The sequence below is a fragment of the Sesamum indicum genome, linkage group LG1, assembly GCF_026168435.1.
Source record: "Sesamum indicum cultivar Baizhima isolate 11 linkage group LG1, ASM2616843v1, whole genome shotgun sequence".
NCBI lineage: Eukaryota > Viridiplantae > Streptophyta > Magnoliopsida > Lamiales > Pedaliaceae > Sesamum > Sesamum indicum.
In genome coordinates, this window is record NC_142657.1 from 10,416,019 (window position 1) to 10,438,281 (window position 22,263).

At 34.1% G+C, this 22,263-nt stretch overlaps 2 protein-coding genes and 1 non-coding gene across 5 annotated transcripts; all 3 read right to left on the reverse strand.

The window, feature by feature from the left end:
* Nucleotides 1-675: 675 nt before the first annotated feature.
* Nucleotides 676-756, reverse strand: TRNAL-AAG (transfer RNA leucine (anticodon AAG)). The gene has a single exon. It is a non-coding gene; the product is annotated as a tRNA-Leu (tRNA).
* On the reverse strand, nucleotides 752-7,646 carry LOC105157364 (protein HOTHEAD). Of its 2 annotated transcripts, XM_088883098.1 has the most exons (5): nucleotides 7,270-7,646; nucleotides 4,725-5,366; nucleotides 3,360-3,748; nucleotides 1,612-2,177; nucleotides 752-927 (listed from the first exon to the last, which is right to left on the reverse strand). In XM_088883098.1, exons 1-5 carry the CDS (start codon nucleotides 7,337-7,339, stop codon nucleotides 873-875), a joined length of 1,722 nt encoding a protein of 573 aa, XP_088739224.1. In that variant the 5' UTR covers nucleotides 7,340-7,646; the 3' UTR covers nucleotides 752-872. The 2 variants fall into 2 exon arrangements, with proteins under 2 accessions (XP_088739224.1, XP_088739234.1); XM_088883108.1 differs by lacking the exon at nucleotides 752-927 and having other exon boundaries at nucleotides 1,608-2,177.
* Nucleotides 7,647-12,320: 4,674 nt separating this feature from the next.
* Nucleotides 12,321-20,591, reverse strand: LOC105157373 (SPX domain-containing membrane protein At4g22990). 2 transcript variants are annotated; one of them, XM_011073787.3, is made up of 11 exons: nucleotides 20,075-20,590; nucleotides 18,891-18,949; nucleotides 18,102-18,222; nucleotides 17,132-17,443; nucleotides 16,818-16,922; nucleotides 16,242-16,696; nucleotides 15,544-15,845; nucleotides 14,919-15,091; nucleotides 14,360-14,550; nucleotides 13,346-13,479; nucleotides 12,321-12,771 (listed from the first exon to the last, which is right to left on the reverse strand). In XM_011073787.3, the coding sequence occupies exons 2-11, from the start codon at nucleotides 18,941-18,943 to the stop codon at nucleotides 12,533-12,535; spliced, it is 2,085 nt and encodes a 694-aa protein (XP_011072089.1). In that variant the 5' UTR covers nucleotides 18,944-18,949; nucleotides 20,075-20,590; the 3' UTR covers nucleotides 12,321-12,532. The 2 variants fall into 2 exon arrangements, with proteins under 2 accessions (XP_011072089.1, XP_088738431.1); XM_088882305.1 differs by lacking the exon at nucleotides 18,102-18,222 and having other exon boundaries at nucleotides 20,075-20,591.
* Between the last annotated feature and the right edge of the window lie 1,672 nt (nucleotides 20,592-22,263).

Here is a 22,263-nt window from a genome sequence, read left to right on the forward strand (position 1 = left end):
CATTTAGCACTCCTGAAATTTACTTCTATCTAAAAAATAAGTTATCAATTAATCAAAATTCATCGAATATGCTGATATTAACAAAAAGAAATCGAATAGAAATTTATATTTACCCCTAATTGACTTATTATTGATATATTACATGTTAAATAAATATTTTTATTCCAGATCAAAGTAATTCTATTTGCCAGATGAAAACAAACCTCAGGGGTACTCGATGTAATTTTTCAAATTATAAAAAATTTATGTATAAATACATCAAATCTCAGGAAATGGGAATATAATTATCTTTTTTTTTTTTTTTGAACTTTTTAGAAATTATTTAGACGTATTATGCTTCATAAATCTACAATTTTCTACATCCTACCCAAAGAAAAAAAATATATTTATATGAATTATTGCGGTGACGGATTGATAAAAAGTATAATTAAATGTAAAATTAATTATACTTAGTTCTTTTTAAAATGTGAAATTATATTTACACTTCCTCTTAAAATTTACTATTTATATCTAATTTTATTTTATTAGAATTTGAATGAAAAATATTGACGTATTGCATAAATAGTTTTAGTATGTTTCAAATATGTGTGGGCCCTACTGAAATCGTAGGGATGATGATGAGCTAGAGAGTGGTAACTCATCTTGAGGAAAAAAGAAATAAAAAACACAATATATTGTTGAGAGTGGGATTTGAACCCACGCCCTTTCGGACCAGAACCTTAATCTGGCGCCTTAGACCAACTCGGCCATCTCAACTCTGTCAACGTTTTTCAAATATTATTAATAAGTAAATATTCCATACACATACACTTCAACAAGTCACAGTATATCTGAGATTTCATTACCCAAAAATAAAACAAAAAATATTACAATTAATTTCTCCTCGACCTCTCAAGTCGCTCCGAGAGAATTCTCACTCCCATGTACCTGTAACACATCAACACCCAAAAAAGAAATCTTAGAAATTGATTTCACAAATTATTAAATTACAAATTCATCCCTAATATTTGAATAATTACACTAACACCCAACTTTTTTTATCACATTAAAGATTGGATTTTTGTTCTAAATTCTGTTGTATATGCTATATATACACAATACGTGCATTAAGATTAAGACATTTATTTTATTAAGAGAAGATTTTATGCACGGAGTTTGTATATATAATATGGAATAGGAAATGCAATAGAAGTTCGATGTGATCAAAGACTGAATTGATGTAATTATTCACACAACATAGTTGATTCCTTCACAAATATATACATATCATTTAGAAAAAATTGCGTTTTTAGTTCCATATATTGGGGTCTTTTTTCATTTAGTCATATTTATTACGATTTTTTATTACTTCCCATAAATTTGAACTTTTTTTTAGTTCTCGCGTGACTTTTCCGTCCAATAATTAACAGAGAAGTCACAAGCCTTTAGTTTAAACACGTGCTAGACTATCGACCCCATGGCTTTTTCGTTACGGAAAAGTCATATGAGAATTGAAAATTAAAAAAAAAAAAATATGAGATATAATGTGAGAAAATAATAATAAATTATACTGAAATTGATGATGAACCTAATTTTATAGGGACTGAAAATGCGAATTTTCATAGAATTTACCTTCCGAGCATCATGACGGTGGCCTGAGGATTGGTTCCGGGCGAGTAATGAAACGTGGAGCCATCGACCACCCTGAGTGCATCGACGCCACGAACTCTGTACTCAGCATCCACCACTCTCCCCATCCGGCAACCCCCGTGGTAGTGCCAGATGGTCATCACAGTGTCCCGGCAGAACTGCTCCAACGACGTCGAGACGTTGGCGTGGCGGGGCAGGAGGTTCACGGGCGCCGCGGCGGTCATGTTGAGGAGAGCCGGGAGCGAGAGGTAGTCGTATCTGAAGGGCGAAAATGCCCGTGATTCAACCACATTTTCAATGAGCTGGAGGCCTCGCACGCACCTGCGCAGGTCCTGAGGGTGGGTGAAGTAGTTGAAGGTGACGGAGGGGTTGTCGTTGGGGTTCTTGTTCCTGAGCACTAAGTGGCCGGTGGAGATTGGGCCTGTTATCTTCTCCAGGATGAATCCGCCACGGAAGACTGCCGGCTCCAGGGATTCCATGGATTTGATGGCTTGGGCTAGAGCTTCCTCCGTTCTTTGCTTTGGTGGAACTGTTGAGAGCTGCCCTATCTGCATCCTCATGGTGTTTTCAAGAAATTAAAGGGCTGTTTGGAATAATTTCTGGTTTTGTAACCATAAAAATTTTAACTTAAATTGGAATTTGTCGAACCTAAATTAATTATACGGTAAGCGTAATATACTTGCAGTGTGTAATTGTCTTCAATTAATAAAAAGTAAACACTCACATTATAATAGTATCACACTTATCCGTGATTGATCTGTTTCGGTCAAACTTAATTTGAATAAAAAAAGAAAATCTGGGAATAAGTTGTAAAAAAAGTGATAAGTTGAACAATAGTAAAATGAGAGCTTTTGAAAATAAAAATTAAAAGTAAAAAAAAAAAGAGTCGAAAGTGGATCATATAAAAAAAACAATTTACTAGTTACCATTTTATTTACAAACTGCAAAAGTTGGTAGCTAGGGAACTAACTACTTATAGTTTTTAAGTTAAATCAACTTAATTTAAACAATTCAAATTCAGAAAGTATAAGACCAACAAAATCTGTTCAGCGCAATAAGCTGATACGTGTTTGAAATAAGTGTTTGCGAACCACCCCTTAAAACTTTTGGGTGAGCCTACACACTTTTTAAAACATCTTATAAGATGTTGAAAAATGCTTTACAAAGTTTCTGAAAGAGATTATTATAGAATCAAAACACAACAGGAGTTTATCAGTTTTTTAAAATAAAAAAAAAAGAGTTTTTAATTTATTATTAAAATTTTAACAATCTTCTTAAGTTTTAATCATATTAATTATAAAATTATCATTACTAATATCTTTTAAATTTTGTATATATTTTTTTAGCCAAACACTTTAAAATTTTATTTATCAAATAAAATTCAACATTTTATATACTTCAAAAAATATTTTATAAGCTGTATGAACTTATAAGATATTATAGATAAATTTAACTAAACCCCATCTTATTTTGGTAAATAATCATAGATACTGTCCAAGAGAATTTAATATGATTGTAAGAGATGTAAATTTGCTAAGGTTAAAATTATGTAACAAATTATCAATTGCCCCCCAAAAAATAATAAAAAAAAGAAAAACAAAGAGAAAAAGTTAATAATAAATAAAAGCCCATGGGTCTATCTTGGCCCAATAAGCCCACAATTCCAAGAATCGGGCCGTATCGACAAGAATATCGTAAAACAAATTCTAAAAAAAATTAACCAAACATACCTTAGGTGAGAACATCCCAAAATCTCTTTGAGTGGTACCGCCGGCGAAGTTCTCGCCGCTAGCAGCTTCGATATAGCTTCCGAAGGTGGTGATGCCGACGACCTGAATCAACGAAACCTCCACAGGGCTTGGGGACGGTACGAATATGGCATTCATCGGGTTGTCGGACATGCCTTGGCCCACTAAAGGCTGGTCCAAGACTATTGATATGTTATGGGCCTTGAGGTGATCTGCTGGGCCCAGCCCACTCAGCATCAGCAGTTGTGGGCTTCCCAACGCCCCAGCTGATAATATGATCTCATTCTTGGGCCCACGATTTAAGTAGGCTTTGTGTTTGTGTCCTAAAGAGTCTCTGAACACCACCCCATGTGCAATTGCCCTCTTTCTCCCTATTTATTTAATAATTAGAAAAATGCAATTTTAATATTAGGTTTTCTTGATCATGTAATTGAATAATAAGTCAAAATTAAATAATTTCACGTTACCTAAATAGAATTGACATAAATAGTTCAAAATTATGGTAATATCAGATGCAGCGTATTGGAATATTATCAGGCGATATGTAAATATATGCATTATAAAATGCTTAATAATTATGAGAATATAGGAAATTTTGAAAATAAATATGTAAATAATATAAAAGCTTATTACAATGAATATTACTAAAATTTGGTATGATTACAAATACTCTATCGATCTTTAAATAAGTATCAATACTTTGGTAATTAATGAAATTATGTAATCATTTGATGGAGGTTTTAAATTATCAACTTTAGCCCTTTGCTTATCTTTTTATTTTTTTTTAAAAAATAAAAAATCGAACCATGTGGATGAAATTTTTCAAAAAATTATAAAAATAAAATTTTCACTTAATCCATTAAAATTTTATGCAAATTTTAGAAATAATTAGATTATAATTCATAGTTCACAATGGCAATTTGATCAATTTATAAAAAAAAAATGGATGAAAACCTAAAGAAAACTAACGGATTGGAGTATTGATAATTTTTAAAGCAATGAGTGGATATTTATAATTATGTCGAATCTCAAGAGAGCTGATGGTAGTTTGTCCTAATATAAATGAATGCTTATCAATATATTTGAGGAGCTTCAGATAAAACTAAATAAAATGTTATAATATTATTACAATTAATTAAAATTCATGTATTTATATAAGATCTTATATGGTCGATATAATATAATATTATTAAATATGATCAACAGAATATATATGCTCGGAAAATAATAAATAATTAAAAAAAATATTTTCAAATTTAGATAGTGCTTGAAATATGATTTAAATTTGAATAAAATTATTATTTTTGGTAATTATTGTGAATAACATGAGAATGTTCAAAGACAAACCTTTAGTTCTGAACAAGATTTTATGAACGGAAGCGTGCAACATCACAGTAAGCCTCTTGGGATTCGCGTACTTCAAGAGATCCGCCGCCGTGTGCCGCCGCCCCTCGCCGTCGAAGATGGTTCCACCAACCTTAGTCCCGACCAAATGCTCGTACGTAAAACCATTGTTAGGTTCCACACCGGCCTCCAGCAACCCATCCCTCACCGCCGACTGCCACTGCTGCATCGGTGGCTGAAACGCCACCACTTTCTCCACCCACCTGTACGACTCGTTCACCAGCCTAGCGTCCCACCCGGCGGCTCTCACGTAATCGGCAGAAGCGCGTGAGTAGAAACCGGCGTTGATGCAGCTGCCTCCGCCCAGCACGCGGGCGCGCGCGTTGATGACGCCGTCTTCTGATATGAAGCGTTGTGAGGGGGAGGAGTGGGAGAGGTCGGAGAGAGCTCTCCCGAAGGCGGAGAGATGGGTGATGTTGGGGTTGCCGTAGGGTGAGCCGCCGCGCTCGAGGAGGAGGACGGTAGCATTCTGGGAGAGTGTGGCGGCGAGTGGGCAGCCGGCGGTGCCGCCTCCGATTACGATGTAGTCGTAGTACGAGATTCGTGGAGCTGAGGTTGCTTGGTGCATGAAACTGTAGTTTGGTCCTAAATTTTGAACACCACAATTAGAAAACACCTATTTTAATAATTAATTACTGTAAATTAAAAAATATATATATATATATATATAATCTATACTAATATAAAGAAAGCTCCTCCATTCTCACAAATAGCAGTTAATGATAGCTGCCGCACTAATCTTTTATAAAATGAAAAATGCCCTTCAACTGATAAATTAGTTTTTGTTTTCTCTTTTTTTATTTATTAAAATAATATATTTGATTCATAAATTTTATTTATATTCAAAGAATAAAAAATTATTATTATATGCACGCATGAACACCATACCACAACTGCTAATGAATACAAAAAAAAGGGGTGAAAACTCATTTGTGCCACACCCACGCGTATATTATATGCAGTCCCACTTTAAAATTATAGTTAAATTTAATTATATTTTTAATTTTTTTTAAAAAAATCACATGTCAATCATATATATAATACTTATATGTGAAACCAAAATACGGTAGAAGTTCTCAATCAAGGGGAAAAATATTTTGTACACATGCATCCAACGTGACGCACTGAGAGCTGTAGTATAGGGAAAGTAGAAGTAGTTGGATGTTAATTCTGATCCAGCTGGGAATAGTAAATATATGGGACCTTATTTTATCAAGAATTTGTTGCCCAAAATGAAGTACTCTTAATTTGTAGGCCTAATGTGATACTAACAATACACACACACACACATGTGCTACATTAAGAGGAGGTGTAGGAGTGTAGGTCAATAATCTGTGAAATAGTCAAATTTGCGGATTGAATTTTTTATTTCAAAATTACTGTCCGTTTAGTTCGTGTAATTAGATATAATGATATTATATATTATATATAGTTATATATCTGATTCACAGTATTAGAATCGGTACTAATATCGGTCCGATTTTAGCAATTCTTATCTCACTGAAGAAATGGAATATGTACACCATTCCTCGGATAGTCTAAGATAGGGTTAAAAATTTATTCCTTATATGTCCGTTCACTGTTTGCTTACTTGTGAATACATGCATACTTAAAAAAATGTACTTCGAGTTATAATAATTTAATAAAAATAATATTATTTTATTTCTTTGTTGGGACTTTCAAATATATTTCAAATTTTGATTAGTTGTTAAATTATCAAAAGTAGAATTTTTGTTGCACTTTTTTGGAAAATAAACCTTCATTTTTTTTAATTGAATGTCTATTTTGAACTTCTGCTTCATATAATAAAAAAATAAAAATATTTTACAAGATTATTATTTTAAAAATTCGGATTGAGCAGGAGTTGTAAAATAAAATTATTATTCCTAAATCCATTTTATTAGTTAAAAATTCATTGAGTCAAAATTAATTTAGACCCAAATTTTGCCCTGCCTAAGCAAAAAATGACCAAGAAATTAACAGCCATGCACAATGGACTTGTTTTAACACCTTAATTTCACTGCACTAAAATTTAATCTTGTTTGAGATTTTACTGTTTTGTTCTTCTCTTCAAAATCATGAAAATCCCAAATATTTTTAAATGAATAAAATAATTAAAATAATTATTTCAATTATGTAAAATAGTTAACATAATGGGATTGATTAATATAGTAAAAGTTTACAAAGGTAAATTACGTCGACAACCCTCGAAGTTCAATTCAAATGCACAGATATCCTCTACCTTTTGCAAAATTATAACCTACATTCGTTGAAGTTGTAGTTGTAATTACAAGTATATATATGTTCTATTTAGTGGCAAAAAATTACATAAATACCACTTAAGGTACACTGTACTGACATCCCTTAAAGGGGTGTATCTGTAATTTTACATAAAGCGGGAGGTGTTTATGTATCTAAAGTTGACGTAAAGAGTGTCAGTATAATTTTTACAAAATTTAAGATGCAGAGAAGTGAATATTTCTGATACCTTCTTCCGACCAACAGAAGCCATGAAACAGCAGAATAATTACTGGAAACCGCAGCAGTATGCTCAACATATCTCTTCAAATTACAACCTTAACTCGAAACACGCCTTTCTCTTTTTCCCTTTCCAAAGCCGTGAATTGGAGAGTAATGTAAGGTGTTGACTGCAGAGAAAAATCAAACCCACTTGGATCTCTTTTTATATATGAATGAATAGTTGAAGAAGAGAGGGCATTACGTGCGAGTGGGGCGGCTAAGTAATTTGAGAGCAGAAAGATGGCTTGTTGGGGTTTGAAGGCGATGGAGAAGGGAGAGCTGGAAAGTAGAGCAACTCAAGAAATATGTACAACTTTTGTGAAGAGTGTGTCACTCACATGAAATCAACTAATCCACCTCTATTTAAGGATGAGAGTAGTCCCGACCCGATTCGGCCAAACTCAAAGTCGAAATATCGTCACAAAATGATCGATCACGTGTCGTTTGCAAATAAGTAGATATATTTGCCGTGTGATTAGTGAGTCTAATACGGAAAGTAGCAGTACAGTTTAATGGTGGGAAATAAAATTTTGTTCGATTCTGTATTTGAAAAAAGTAAAAAAATTATAATTTTCGTTCTGTAATTATAAGTTCAGTCCTATAATTTACACCACCTTAGACATCTGGGGCCCACTGTTTCAAAATCCAGCCCAAGCTGGTTGAATCATTACTCAATTCATAAAATAGTTTGATTCTGTATTTGAAAAAAATAAAAAAATTATAATTTTAGTTCTGTAATTATAAGTTCAGTCCTATAATTTACACCACCTTAGACATCTGGGCCCACTGTTTCAAAATCCAGCGCAGGCCGGTTGAATCACTACTCAATTCATAAAATAGTTCGGTTCGACCCAGAAAATCATAATAGCCTCGAAATCGTTTTATTTTTTTGACATCAGATCCGATTCAACCCAAAAAATCATAACAACTTCAAATCATTTTATTTTTCGACATCCGATCCGGTTCAACCCAGAAAACTATACTAGCCTTAAAATCTTATTATTTTTTTGACATCAACTCAGATAGTCGGTTGAACCAGTGACCCAATCCGAAATTAAGTGAACCGACCGGCTTATTAAATTTTCTAAAATTTTCAAAATTGATACAACTTAAAATCAAACCCATGACATTTCATATATGAAAATTAAGAGATCTACCAACAAACCAACACTCAAGTCACATTAATTATTGGAATTATATATTGATAAAGGAACAAAGTCAGTGATTTGAACTTAAACAATCTCAAATTTCCATTCATTTGGATTAAAATGATAATATCTCTATTAACCTTAGGATAATATTTAAACAAATCTTGGATTATTTTGAGAACAATGAATAAATAAATCTTTATTCAACTTTTTCAACAAAAAGAATACAGTTAATAAACGAAAATGTGGGAATCATCTCTATACAAATGATAATCTAAGATTTATATTAGATTAAATAGTTAATAATTTAATTTTAAATTCAAATATAAAAGTAACTTTTTATGTTAGGGTTTTTTTTTTAATGTATTTATTATACCAATATAATATATATTTAGGTTCAACATTTTGAATAATTAATTAATTAATTATTAACTCTTTTTGTTACAGTTAAAAAATATTTTTCAACTCAAGAAAGGGTTTAAAGTTAAAGTTTCAATGGGGCAAAACATTGAATCTAACACTTTTTGCATTAAATATATAAATATACATATATTTAATAACATATAAGGAAAAATTTGTTCAAAAAATTAGTTTGAAAAAGTAAATATGATCTTTTGTTATAATTAATAATTATAACTAAAAAATAATTATGATAAATATTAATTATCCACATGTATGAAAGTAAGGGTTGGGGATGTGGTAGAGATTACTTTTCATAGAAGAACTTGCGGCAAAGACATTTGAGGGTCTTAGAGGAGTCATAAGTCGACCTGGTGCTATGCAAGTTACTAAAGTTGAGTATTTAACATCAGATATAACTTTGTGGATCGTTGTTGAGGATGCACACAGATCGAGAGGGGGAGCCAACCATTGGTTGTATCTTCGCCAATGTAGTAGAAGTGCAGTACTTTCAAAGTATTGTAAGCGTAATTCCTGATTATGGATAATCGGTTCGAGTTAAGATTTCTTATGGTACAGAATTCTTAAGCCACACAAAGGTTCAAGCGACACATGATATGGAGGCCGGACCATAGAGATGCGAAAAAAGATGCACTCCTTGATCAATTCAATAACTATTGCCGGAGTAAAATATAATTTTGTTGAATTTATTATAAAGGGCCATGCATGGTGAGTATAGCTAGTCATCCTCGTACAATAAAACACTAAGCAAGCAAATTTCTGGGTAGATTGGAGGCCTCCAACGGCCGACTTTAGACATCCAAAAGGACTATTTAACGGTTCCTAATCGAGACGGAAACCTAATGGTCTATGTTGGCCACAAGAGCCCAGGTGGGCCCACATGTGTGCCAACATGCTTTACTTTGACGCAACGGCATCCCGTTGATCGCGGGAATTATGGGACAACATCGATAATTATGATGTAAATACACATAATTCATTCACTAAAAAATTAGAGTTGAGAAACACAACCTTTTTCTTTCGTTCGATAATTATTATCGAACGCCTCTCATATCAATCGTATCATACGCTGTATTATTATTAGTGGCACATTTATGGAACATTTAATTTGTGCGGTTGCGGGCGACGCCGAGGCACAAACGTGTACCCATTTGAGCTGCAAAATTTTGAGTTCCAATTTTAATATTTTTTATAGTTCTTATTTTGGAAAGAAAAATCTCTTCCTTTCCACACCAATCACTGATTTATGTGGTGAGAAAATCTGTGATCAACAGAAGAACAATCAACAACGAAAGGGACACCACTACTTCTCATTCACCTCTGTCAAAACTTTCTTGTAATAAATTCATTAGAAAAGAGTATCGTAATTTCATAATAAGGTAAATTATAATTTTTCCAAGGTCGTCAAATCATGATTTAGGAAATCCCACATCGTTATACAGATGAAGTGGTGGCCTGATGATATAGCCTGAGTCTGTAAATTTATTATTTCGTTGTCATTTGTAGTTAATTTGAATATTATAGAGGAATCTATTAAAGTATATAAGTATACATGTTTGCATATTATAATGTAATTATCACTTTTATTAAGAAAAAAACAAAGTGGTTCAGATCATTATCATAATTAATTTGGTGTGTATATATTAAATATCAAATATTTCTAGATGAAAACGGGTCTCCTTCACATCCTTTTCTTTTTCAGAATTTTTGTTAATGCTTCGATCAGTTGGTTTTGGAGTTATATATATATATATATATATATATAAAATAAAAACACTTTTAATTTAAAATAAAAAATTCAATCCAAATCAAGACATATATATACACATCATTCGTATATAATCTTTTTTTTAATAAAATAAAATAATGTAATTTTTGTGCCCACGCTTTATATGTATTACATAAAATAGAAAATGCATGATTTTGAATAGAAAATCCAACTTGATCCTATCGTGTTGGCCCCCTTGAGATCATATAATTGCACGAACCCCTTGTAGTTTTAGAAATTACATTTTTGACTTTTGTTTTATCTAATACATAAATTCCTCCATTAGTCAAATTTTATCGAATTTGCTAATATGAACACCAAATTGAATAAAAATTCATATTTATTCCCAATTGAGTTATTGTTGATTTATTAAAGGTCAAACAAGTCTTTCTGACCATAAAAGTGGAGATAAACCTCGTCACATGCATTCGCATATGAAGATATATAAGGGTAACTTTATCTAAAAAATATTTATTTGACCTGTAATAAATCAATGATGAGTAAATACAGAACCCATTCATTCTTTTTACTAATATTAGCAAATTCAGTGAATTTTTACTAACGAATAAGTCAATTTATCGGGCAAAAACTTACAAAAAATTTACTTATAATTACACCAAATTTTTTAGAGCAATATAATTATCCCTCATACTAACTTTGTTCAACTCTTTAGCTAGAGAGCTCTAGTTAAGGTTTCTAATAATTGAAAATTGAAGTATAATAAGAACATGGGGGAATTAGGTGAATTCAACTACCAGAGTTAATTCGTTCATACTATATAGTCTTGATTTGTGGTGACACTTAATCAGGCCGTGATGATTGATCTTGTGGGCCTTGCTAATCAATGAATGATCAGCTGCATGTTAGGTGACATTCAATGCAAATGGTTTATTTCTTCACCTCTCACTAACAAATACAATACTATTTTCTCGAAAATTCTAACTCAAATCTAATAATTTAAATAAATTATACGATACATACAATATATTTATTATATAATTAGTATACAATTTAAAAAAAATAACGTATCACGTAACAAAGTGCATCACAGTTAGGACATGACTGATTGATTTACTTGGAATGTGGTAACACCAATGCATTGACCACAAACCATTCTCAAATTCCTTAGTGCATCCAACCAGCATTGTAATAAAGCCATAACAACTCCCACCCAACAACAAACAATGAGAAAAACAAATGTTTGTGTAAGGAAAGTGATTTGGGGAAAAGGTATGTACAGTCATGACCACTAATAGGAGACTCACTATACATAAATTCAAGCATACAGAGTTGTGAGAATTTCAACAAGCATATGTTTCATGGCATATTGGTGTGGACCATTCTCCATCTTCATTACTGACTGAACTGCTAACTACATTACCTTTCACTCAAACATCACTTGTAGCGTGTAGATAGTAATGACATGCACAGCTCTAACTATCTACTACTAATACCTCAAATTTCCAACGATCTCAGCGGCCATTCAAACTGTACTTACGCTGTCCAAGATCCGACGGTGATGTTGGTTTGGAAATAAGCAATGCACCGTGCGTTTTTTGATGGGACTAATTTGTAATACCGTACGAATTATATCGTACGACATGAGTAGAGTCGTACAGAGTCGACATTTAAACCATTTAATTATAACTCAGATGCAAAGGTATGTAGATGCATATACGTGACTTGGGACACCACAAGGATGAATATTATAAAGATAAAATGGTGAGACTATTGTTGCTTGAAATTTACAACATTCTGATGCAATAGTCAAACAAAAGAAAAACCAGAATTTCAGACTGACTAAGACATTCATTCGAGGAGAAATAATAAAGAATGAATGGAAATGGACGATGCTTTTTGACGACCTCACTACATGGTCTAAACACAACCAGGTCTTAGTACAGGGAGTTGTATGTACAGCAGGTAGCAATAATCGAGGCGATGCAAATCACTAGGGAAGGGAGAAGGGTGATGTTTAAGAGCATACTCTGGCCTAACAACCCTGCAACAGTGATTGTGCCATCTGCAACTACTCGTGCAAGTGTCCCAGCTTCTGTGGACAAAAGGCCACCATTGTAGGTTCCACGGGAAAGTCTGGATGACATTACTCTGGAGAGGAGTGACAAATTGACCCCTGTAAAAGTAACAACGACGGCTCATTGTTAAAGTGATCAACTATTGAGTATCCGGGATCCACCCCCTATCAAATCCCTACACTAACCCGTCCCACAACCCAAAACATGAATTGAAAATGATTGACAGTGCTGATACCAATTTCCTTTTTACTAAATATACATATCAACTCCAGCACTAAGAGCAGTTGTTTGCTATTGAGGATGAAGCACATTTTCTTATGAATATGTTGAGGGCCATAGTCATGCATGGTTACATCAACTTACCTAGATTGGTACTAAAAGATAGCATTTAATATAACACTAAAGGATGAACGTAAAAAAAAAAAAAAAAAAAACAGAAAAATGGTTGCTGGTTCCATAATCATGCTTCTAATGCAAAACACCAAAAATAGTAATGAAAAGAAATTTGCATAACTTGGCACAAACTGAGTGAAAAAGTTTCAGATTACTGGATTCGTAAAACTTCAGGATTAGACTCTCTCGAATGTGTTTCTTATGGTGCCATTCCAACAGCGTAAACATGCTTTGACAGCTAAAGTCATAGTCGACAATTGAAAACATAGACATTATTACCTTCCAATACTTCAGCAGATACAAACATTATGAGGCCTGAGCAGACATATTGTGGCACAGAATATGGGATTATGAAGTTGAAGCTGAAAATTATACCCAGCAAGACCATAATTTCAGATGCCAGTAATATTTGCCTGCAAACAGATCAATTACATAAGTCGATCAGTAACTTCAGATGACAATGGCTTAAAAGCACGACGTGTGAAGTTGGTTTCTTTAGCACATATCGTGCTTGACATAGAGATGTTTCTAAGGATAAAATGCTTAAGCACTACATATCTAAAGAAACTAATCATGTGAAACAATCTTTACAAACAAAATTGGTAAGCCGTAAGCACCACTAACTGAAACATAGTTCGTGCCTATAAGTAAAACACAAATCACGAGCAAGATAGTTTGCAAGTTATTTTTTATCATTTGCGAAACAACCAGTTACGGTGAAGATAGTCACCACCTGACAGGCACCACAATGGAGTTCAGCAGAATTCCAACTGGCAGGCAAACAACGGCACATACATGATTCAAGTTGTGTCTTATAAAGTGAGGCCTACGTGTTAAACTGGATGAAATGGCTGACCCCTACTCACAAGCCAAACATAAAATTGTAATGTAATTTGCACATCAAGTCCCCGTAATTGGTTTGGCAATAGATTTTTTTGCGATACCAGGTTATGCATAATTCTCTGTGATTCGAGTTAGAAAGAGAATGACGTCGATCCTTGTGGCTTAAGGAAACGAAGCGGACACCAAATTTTTACTATCAGCTACTCACCCAATCAAGACTGCCATGAGATGACACTGAAAGGACATCCTGAGGGGATAATATGCACCAAATATTGTTTCACTAATTGCACTACCATGCACATACTTTTCTAGAAGTGTTCTCTAACTGCTTGGACATAGAATTACATTCAGAGAAAATCAGGGGAGATCAATCAAGAATCAGTTAAGAGACATTAAGACATGTTTGACATATTATGGATCTGAGCACTGGCTCTGTAGAAAAGTAATTACCTGTCCTCATACATATTACTTATGTAGCTTCCAACAACAATGTTTACTGGAAGCACTGTCAAGCCTAGGCAGGCAAGAAAAATCGACACGGTGCCTGTGGTCCAACCAAAATAGTATGTTGTAACAACACTTGATTCTGAAAGTAGGATCTCCATAGCATATTTAAGCATAAAGTAGATCAGCAACTGAACCTGCAAAATAGCATATAAACATTTATGAGAGTACAAAAAGAGGTGACTTGTGTCAGCAGCTATAAGAAATGATTGAGACAGAAAAATATAGCACAAAATAGTTGCTAAGTTTGAATTTTACTTGAAACCCTTTCAGCTATGATTAGTCTGAAATCAATTAAATTAGTAGGTTTTGTTATCGATCAATTGCCAAATGGAGTTCGTTGCTTACAGTGTCAAAGATACCCTACATCACGGATCCAGTAGCAAAACCAACTGCTGTGACATCACATATCGGTTTTAACATTCCAATTACATTCAATAACAGGTGAAGATAGGCAAGCCACTTTCGGAGAGGAGCATAAATCTCGAGCTCCTATGTGCATTACCTTTACGGAAGGTGTAAGTAACCTATAGGCGGATCCTAGTGAGTTGGCTGGTCGACGAGAGTCCTCTGGAGCCTCTTCACTCTCTTCACATTCTTCATTCCCCTCACCATTTTCTTCATTTTGTGTTGATGGTAGTAATGGTTGTGCAAGACCCTTCTCAAGCTTATCATGTTCTGCAGTTAAAACAAATAAGATGTCAGGTTTCCAAGTGTCTTTTCTAAATTCTGTGGCCGGTACCAGCTTGTGGGCACAGTTGTCACCAAAATTAAGACATAAACAAGCCATATAATTCTTTTTCTTTTCTAATTTTCTTATAACATTATTTTACTGATACAAGAACTTATCAATATAAATGCAGTTCTCTAGAACAACTGCACTTCCAAAAAAAAGCACTCGTAAGGGATGCCTCTAAAACTTGTCCTTTTAGCTATCATCATGAACAATCACGTAAAGTTTTTTCTTTTTTTTTTTCCCGTGGGAGAGGAAGTGGAGAAGTTTATTATAGAAAAGAGTTTGCTGCCCTTTGGAACACCATTTACCCAGTGATCATGTATACCATTATTTTCATCCAAAGAAAAATGAAGACAGAAAACAAGCAATGAGCAGGAGGTGATTTTAAGCAGACCAGCATTAGATTTTTGTGGCACGTGGTTGACCTCAGTCTCATGAGCTGGTTCTCTGAAGGAGATCCACAACCATATAAGATAGATTAACCACGCGATAGCCATTACCCATCCAGGCAAAGTGACTTGATTAAATGTGATATTGTAGATCTTGAATTTGGTTTGAAGTAACCCAGCTACTGCAGGACCACATGCCATTCCTAGAGCACTAGCACTAACAAAACCTGCGGATGCTTGCATGCGGATTTTAAGAGGCACGCAGTCACTAATATAACGACGGTTTACCGCTCTGGCAGAACCGAACCTGCAAGTTCATGAAAAGGAGGATAAAATTTCAGATTCTCAAAGTTTCATACATCTCCCATAATTGAATCTCATAAAATATTATTATCTGTGGATTAGGAGACTATGGTTAATATGTTATTTAGGAAAACTTCAACTGAAAGCAATAAAGAAGATAGATCAAAGTAGCACAACAAACAAATATGACAACCTGTAAACATGACCTAGCAGAACTATAACAGTAGTCAACACCAAAAAGCAGCCGTGAAATATAAATGTCAAGTACTGCTGCAAAGTTAATAAATAAATGAACAAGAAAGTAAAACACATGCAAATACACAGCACTCCAAATCCCCAGATAGCTAGACAGCAAAAGGAGGACCTGGAGAGAGGGTGCGAGAGAGAGTGAGTTACCTACCCACAAAGTAGTCTACCAAGCAGCAGTACTGATAGTGATTTGAGATCATAAGCCATTGCATACATAGCATTTCCGACACAGAGTACTATGCTGCTAAATACCAGAGGTCGGAAGTATGACTTATTAGACCAAGCACTGAAATAGACAGAAGAAAATACTTGTGCGACTGCCATTGCTCCAATCACGACACCGCAGACTGTTGCTGCTGCTCCAAGGCTCATAGAGTAGTCATCTGCTGTTGGAACAATAATGTATGTATTAACCATGTACAGAAATGTGTTTGCCAAGTTGAGAAGAAGTGACATGAAATGGTATCGCTGATCATCAACATGTTCCTCAGCAGGAGAAGGCAACTCTTCATGCATGATAAGTGCATGTTGTCCCAGAAAGTTAAGGAAATTTGTCGAGTGAGTTAATCTATCAACAGCTGATTTTATTGACTCAACAACAGGATCCTGCAGATCAATTCTTCAAGGTATAAAGAGCGGAGTACTTACAAGATTTACAAGCTAGTTGCAGCATATTACAAGATGCAAAAAAATGATGGAAGCTAACTGAAGGGTGAACACGTTAAACCTGGAAGGGAAGGGTAGGCTGGTCATATATAGATAAGTAGCTTCCCTGGCGATCCTGCAGATACGCAAGGTTTCGAGATATAGCTCCAACAACAGCTCCCAACCCCTGCAATTACTAGTCAATTTAGCAATGAACTGTGTCATTTTCCTTTTGAATAATTATAAATATAACTTCTAAGCCCCATCGATGATGAAGTAGTAAGTCTGATAATGCTGAGACAAATTCATTATTATCATCCATGTTGTCTGAACAGGTGATGAGGCAAGGAAAAGAAGATAGGGAGCCAAGGGATGCATCTCTGATTAGTATATTACCACATGCTTGAAAACTTGCTGAAGTTGGGAATAAGGATGATTAGCACGAGTTTTCACATAGTAATCTGTGAACCTGTACCCAAATCTCTTATCAAACTTCTTAAGGATCTTCCGCAGACCAATGGCATTCATTTCAACGAAAAAGAGAAGCTTTAAGAGATCTTGTCCAACTGCTCTATAAGCCTCACGTAGCTCACATATCTTGGATATGTCAGGCTGTTCCTGGAGAGCATCTTGTTGCTCATTAAGCTTGGCAATCCTGCTTGCCAGAAGACCTTGTTGTTCCAATATAAATAAAACAATTTTTTCAATCTGGCACGACAACCAAGAACATATAATAAGCTTCAGCACTAAAAATGAGCACAGGCTAAAACTTATTATAACTCACCATAATAAGCGTGAATATTTTCTTAAGTACACTACAAACACAAATGTAATGTTAGATTTCCTTTCTTATTGGAAACTCAGTTAACAAAATCTTAACTTGACATATCTGGAGGCAAAACTTACTTTAGAGATTCAGAAGACACAATATGATAAATTTCATTGAAAATTGGAAGAGGGAAAGAGAGACTACATGTTTCATTTGCTCTGAAACAATTGAAAATCTGTAACAAAGCAGCCCGCATGAAAACAAACTATACATCTTTTTCCTATCTGTTCAAGACCCTATAATTTCAAGGTTAACAGAAAACTTTATCAACTGATCTTCAGCATTATCGAAATTTCACATTGATACAGCCCCTACATCCAAAAATATCAAAATGGTAGAAGAACAGAATACAACCACACATGAAAAGAATAAGGGTTAGTGAATAAGTAACACATCCAAGAGAAACGATTGGAATCTTAAGTTCTATGAACATCTTTGGCAACTCAAAGTGTTCTAGCACAATAAAAGAGATTGCAGTTTCTACATATCACACCTTTTGGAACTACGTTTATAAATTTTTCAGGCAATTCTATTTACCTGATTATCTAGCATTCTTGAGAAATCCTTGAGAACATGTCGGCGATCCAGGGCTCCAGTTTCAATTTGATTAGCATACTGCTTCACTTTTTTCTTCATTAATTTGTAGTTGATGTAGTATCTGAAAAATATTTCAAATTATGAAATGCAGTAGGACTCTATGACACAAGCAGTGTGATTGTGACTATAAAATGCTGTTTCATCATGATCCTATCTTACTTATATATGATTCCAAATTGCTCAGATTTTTCATTTTAGCATTATTTTGTCTAAGACAACATTTCATTCATCTACTGAGTAATCATCCATAAGCACTGAAAAGACATGGTAGTACAATTCCTCTTCCTATATCAGGCCTTCAATTTTGACGTCCAATAAGTGATTGTTATAACAAGGAATGGACTCAAAAAGAGTCCACGGTGAAGCCGATCACGAACCTCAAAAGAGTTACGCAGCAAGGGCGAAAAGAAATGCATAGCAAGCTTGCCCCTTGGGACCAAGCTTGTGGGTGTTGGAGGCTATACTTCCTTGCCTGCCCCTTGGGACCAGGCAAGAAAACGTACTTTTCCGGTAGTTGGAATCTCTACCGGACCAAGGGGAAGGGTGAGTCTATCAGACGAGTTTGAAAGGAGTTCACTTTAGTGAACGAAGTGGGACAGCTTGAACAAGTATGACTCAGGCATTCATATTTGGAACAATTGTCACTTAACCTACAATACTAATAGACATAAAATCACATCACTAAAAAAATGAACCTGAATTTATCTAAACCAAACTTATTATGCATACCCCTGCCATTCTTGAATTTGTCTTTCCTTCAACCTTTTCCCAAAGGCAACCATCTCTGCCTGCAATAAAATAAGACAAGTTCAGATAAGAGTTCAATGCAATAAAAAATTTGCAGGTTTATCAGGTTTTAGACAAAAGAAAAATAAAGGAAAGTAACAGTTCACACAATCTTCAACTACTAACCAAGCATCTCTCTCTCTAGTTGATATCCTTTCATAGGAAGTTCGAACCCAGAAAAAGGTGTTGAGAGTATTTACGCCCCCCTCTACTATACATTCATGACAAGTATGTATATGCTCATCATGCAAGACTGAAACTGATAGTTACAGAGTATTTAGTATTTATTGAGTTCAACAAGCCATGCCACCATTACCCATATAATAGTCAATTTTATGACCCAAAGCTAATGTTCCCAACGCATTACATGAATAATCAGCAAACGACGGAATTACTCTCTCTACCTCAAACAAAACGACATCAGTTAGCCAACTTCCTTAACAAAGTTAAAATGATCACTCCACAAATATAAGTGAACAGATGCTGACTGGATCTACCCATTTATAGGAAAAAGGCAACAGATACTTGACATCAGCAATGCGGTGTTGCCCTTTCATTTTGAGCAATAGCTAAACGGAAAAGAACTTAGTATGAATAAACTATTTTCTGGTCACCAAATCTAGAAAAAGCCTGCTTAGGATCTAATAATCGGAAATATTAAGACAACTATTTCAAATGAATTGCTAAACGTTTCAGGCCCCCCATATTAAAACTCACAATTAGCCTATACCAGAGCAAACAAAAAACATAATAAATGAAGTCAACATGATCAAGCCAATTTAATAATGATTTATCCTCCAAGCCAATCAATTTCAAAAGCTATGCACTACAGTTCCGTTGAACAAAATATTGTTAGGACATCAACCACTATTCTTTTCGGTTTTTTCCTTGGTCACAATGAGAAAAGCCAACTCTTTTTTCGCCATGAACAACACCAACTCAAAAGCTCTATCTATCATCACCTACACCGTCAATTTCCTTGTCCCACATAAACGAAACCAAGACCAAATAAATAATCAAAGCAAAACACATCAAACTGGTGTTTCGCACTGAAATTTGATACACACGTACATATACGAATAAGCACACACAAAAAAAACCGAACGCGGATAAACAGAAATCATTACCGGAGGATTCTGACGACACCGCCCAACTCAAAGCAGCTTCAATTAGATGAGCATCAACAAACGATTACTCCGGAAGAATCCGCCAGCTCCGGGTCTCGGTCCAGTGAGTGCGCAGATAAATCCAAAATTCGGATCTTTGATAAACCACACAATAGTCGGCGCAAATATCCAAATTTATCAGCCACACACTAAACAAAAAGCTAAAAGAAAACCAACAAACCACCCTATATCATTCCACAACCCACAACCTCCAACCTATACGCTCAAATCTTTGTAAAAACATCCACGCAGAGCCAGTGTTTGTGCATACAACAAAGCTCTAGCAGAAAGGTATATATATACACAAACAAAACATGTATTCGTCTGTATGTACGTATCTTTATTTTATGCGATTGTAGAGAGAGAAGATACGAGAAGAGAAGAGAAGCTCGAGATTCAAGAACGTGTTCTTTCTTGTACGTGTGGAGAGAGAACTCTTTGATGTTTTTCTTGGTAATAGATAATCCTATGATTAGTTGATAACTCTCAGGATTCATTTTTGCAAAATCGACTCTCATTTCTTTATTGTTTGCATGTAATAAATAATTTTTTTATATTTTAATTCTATAATTAGTTTCCAACTCTCAGGATTGGTAATTGCAAAATCAACTCCCATTTTTCCTTTATTCCCCTTTTCATCACCATACATATAATAAATAATATTTTTATATTTTAAAATATATTAAATAAAAATAAATTAATAAAAATCAACTTAAGAATATTATAATAAAAAAATTGAGAATTGCGATAAAACTATATATATTAATTAGCATTTGTAGTACATAATTTTTGCGTGCATATAATAAATAATATTTTATATTTTAAAAGATAATATAAATAAGAGTAAAATATATAATTAATACATTATATTAAAAAAAAGAACTAATTTATCAAGTAACGTTAAATTCAAAAAATTAATTTAAATAATATTTTTTACTTCACAAAAATTAGTACAATAGTGTCATTAATTGCCGTTTATGAATGTGGAGAGTATTTTCCTTTTATATTAGTATAAATTGTATAGATGAAGGACTAATTACCAAACCAGGAAAATAGAAAAAGAGCAAATACTTTTCGGTTGGCCAAGTGTTTGGACCTCTAGTTACGTGTTCGACATGGGACAGTTTGTAATAATCTTCACCTTTGCTGCCCAAATAAGTTGTACAAAAAGTAACAGTGATTAATGATGATTTAATTTAGTGATTAAGATTAAAATTAAAATTATATGAATAATATGAAATTATAGATTTGAGTCTGATGCAGGTCGCATAATTTGGATCGGATCGCTGAACTTGGTATCCTGAGATCAGGTCGTGAACCCATTGAGCTTCCTATTTGTGGATCATGAGAACAGAACACACGTTAGGCTTGTTAGGCTAAGGCCATTCGATTCTTAAGTTAAAAAAGTGGGGTTGAAAGCGATCAACGGAGAGCTAGTGAGATCAGAAAATATATTAAACGCACTTGCAGTAAATATTCATAAATGCAGGTATTTATAGCGTACAGTACCACATGGCATCATCTGGGCGTCCTGTTATCAGGTGATCCAACGGCTGTCAAAACGGATGGGTCCATAGGTCTGGATCGGGCGACCCGACCCGCGCCTCCATGCGCGAATCTTATACTTTACTGTAATTTCCTTTAAAAAACAAGGGCAATTTGGTTTTTTGGAAATTACCCTCATCAGAGTCCTATCGAACGTGTGGATATTTATTACACTCCATGTGAATATTTATCTAACTTTATCACTATACTATAATCATATTAAAGTAGAGCTCAATATATCGAGATAAGTTATTTAACTTATTTACAGTTATTAGTTAAAAAGAAAAATAAGCAATAGTGGATGTTTGGAATATTTGAAAACAGAAGCGGGAAAAGATGTCATAATTGGAGTGTTTGGAAAATAATTTAATATTTATAGTTTTATTAATAAATTAAAAAAAATTGGTCGGGACTGCGTTGCTTATATTTTAAATAAGTTTAATTTAATCAATCTAAAAATAAAAATTATAAATTAGAAACGTTCTCTTTAATTTATTTTCAATAATTTCATAAGTACTTATACTAAGCAGTTGCAGACGCTCAGTACGACAGATGTATATATCGCTTTATAATCACTTAAATGCAATAATCAGTTTTTGAGTAGA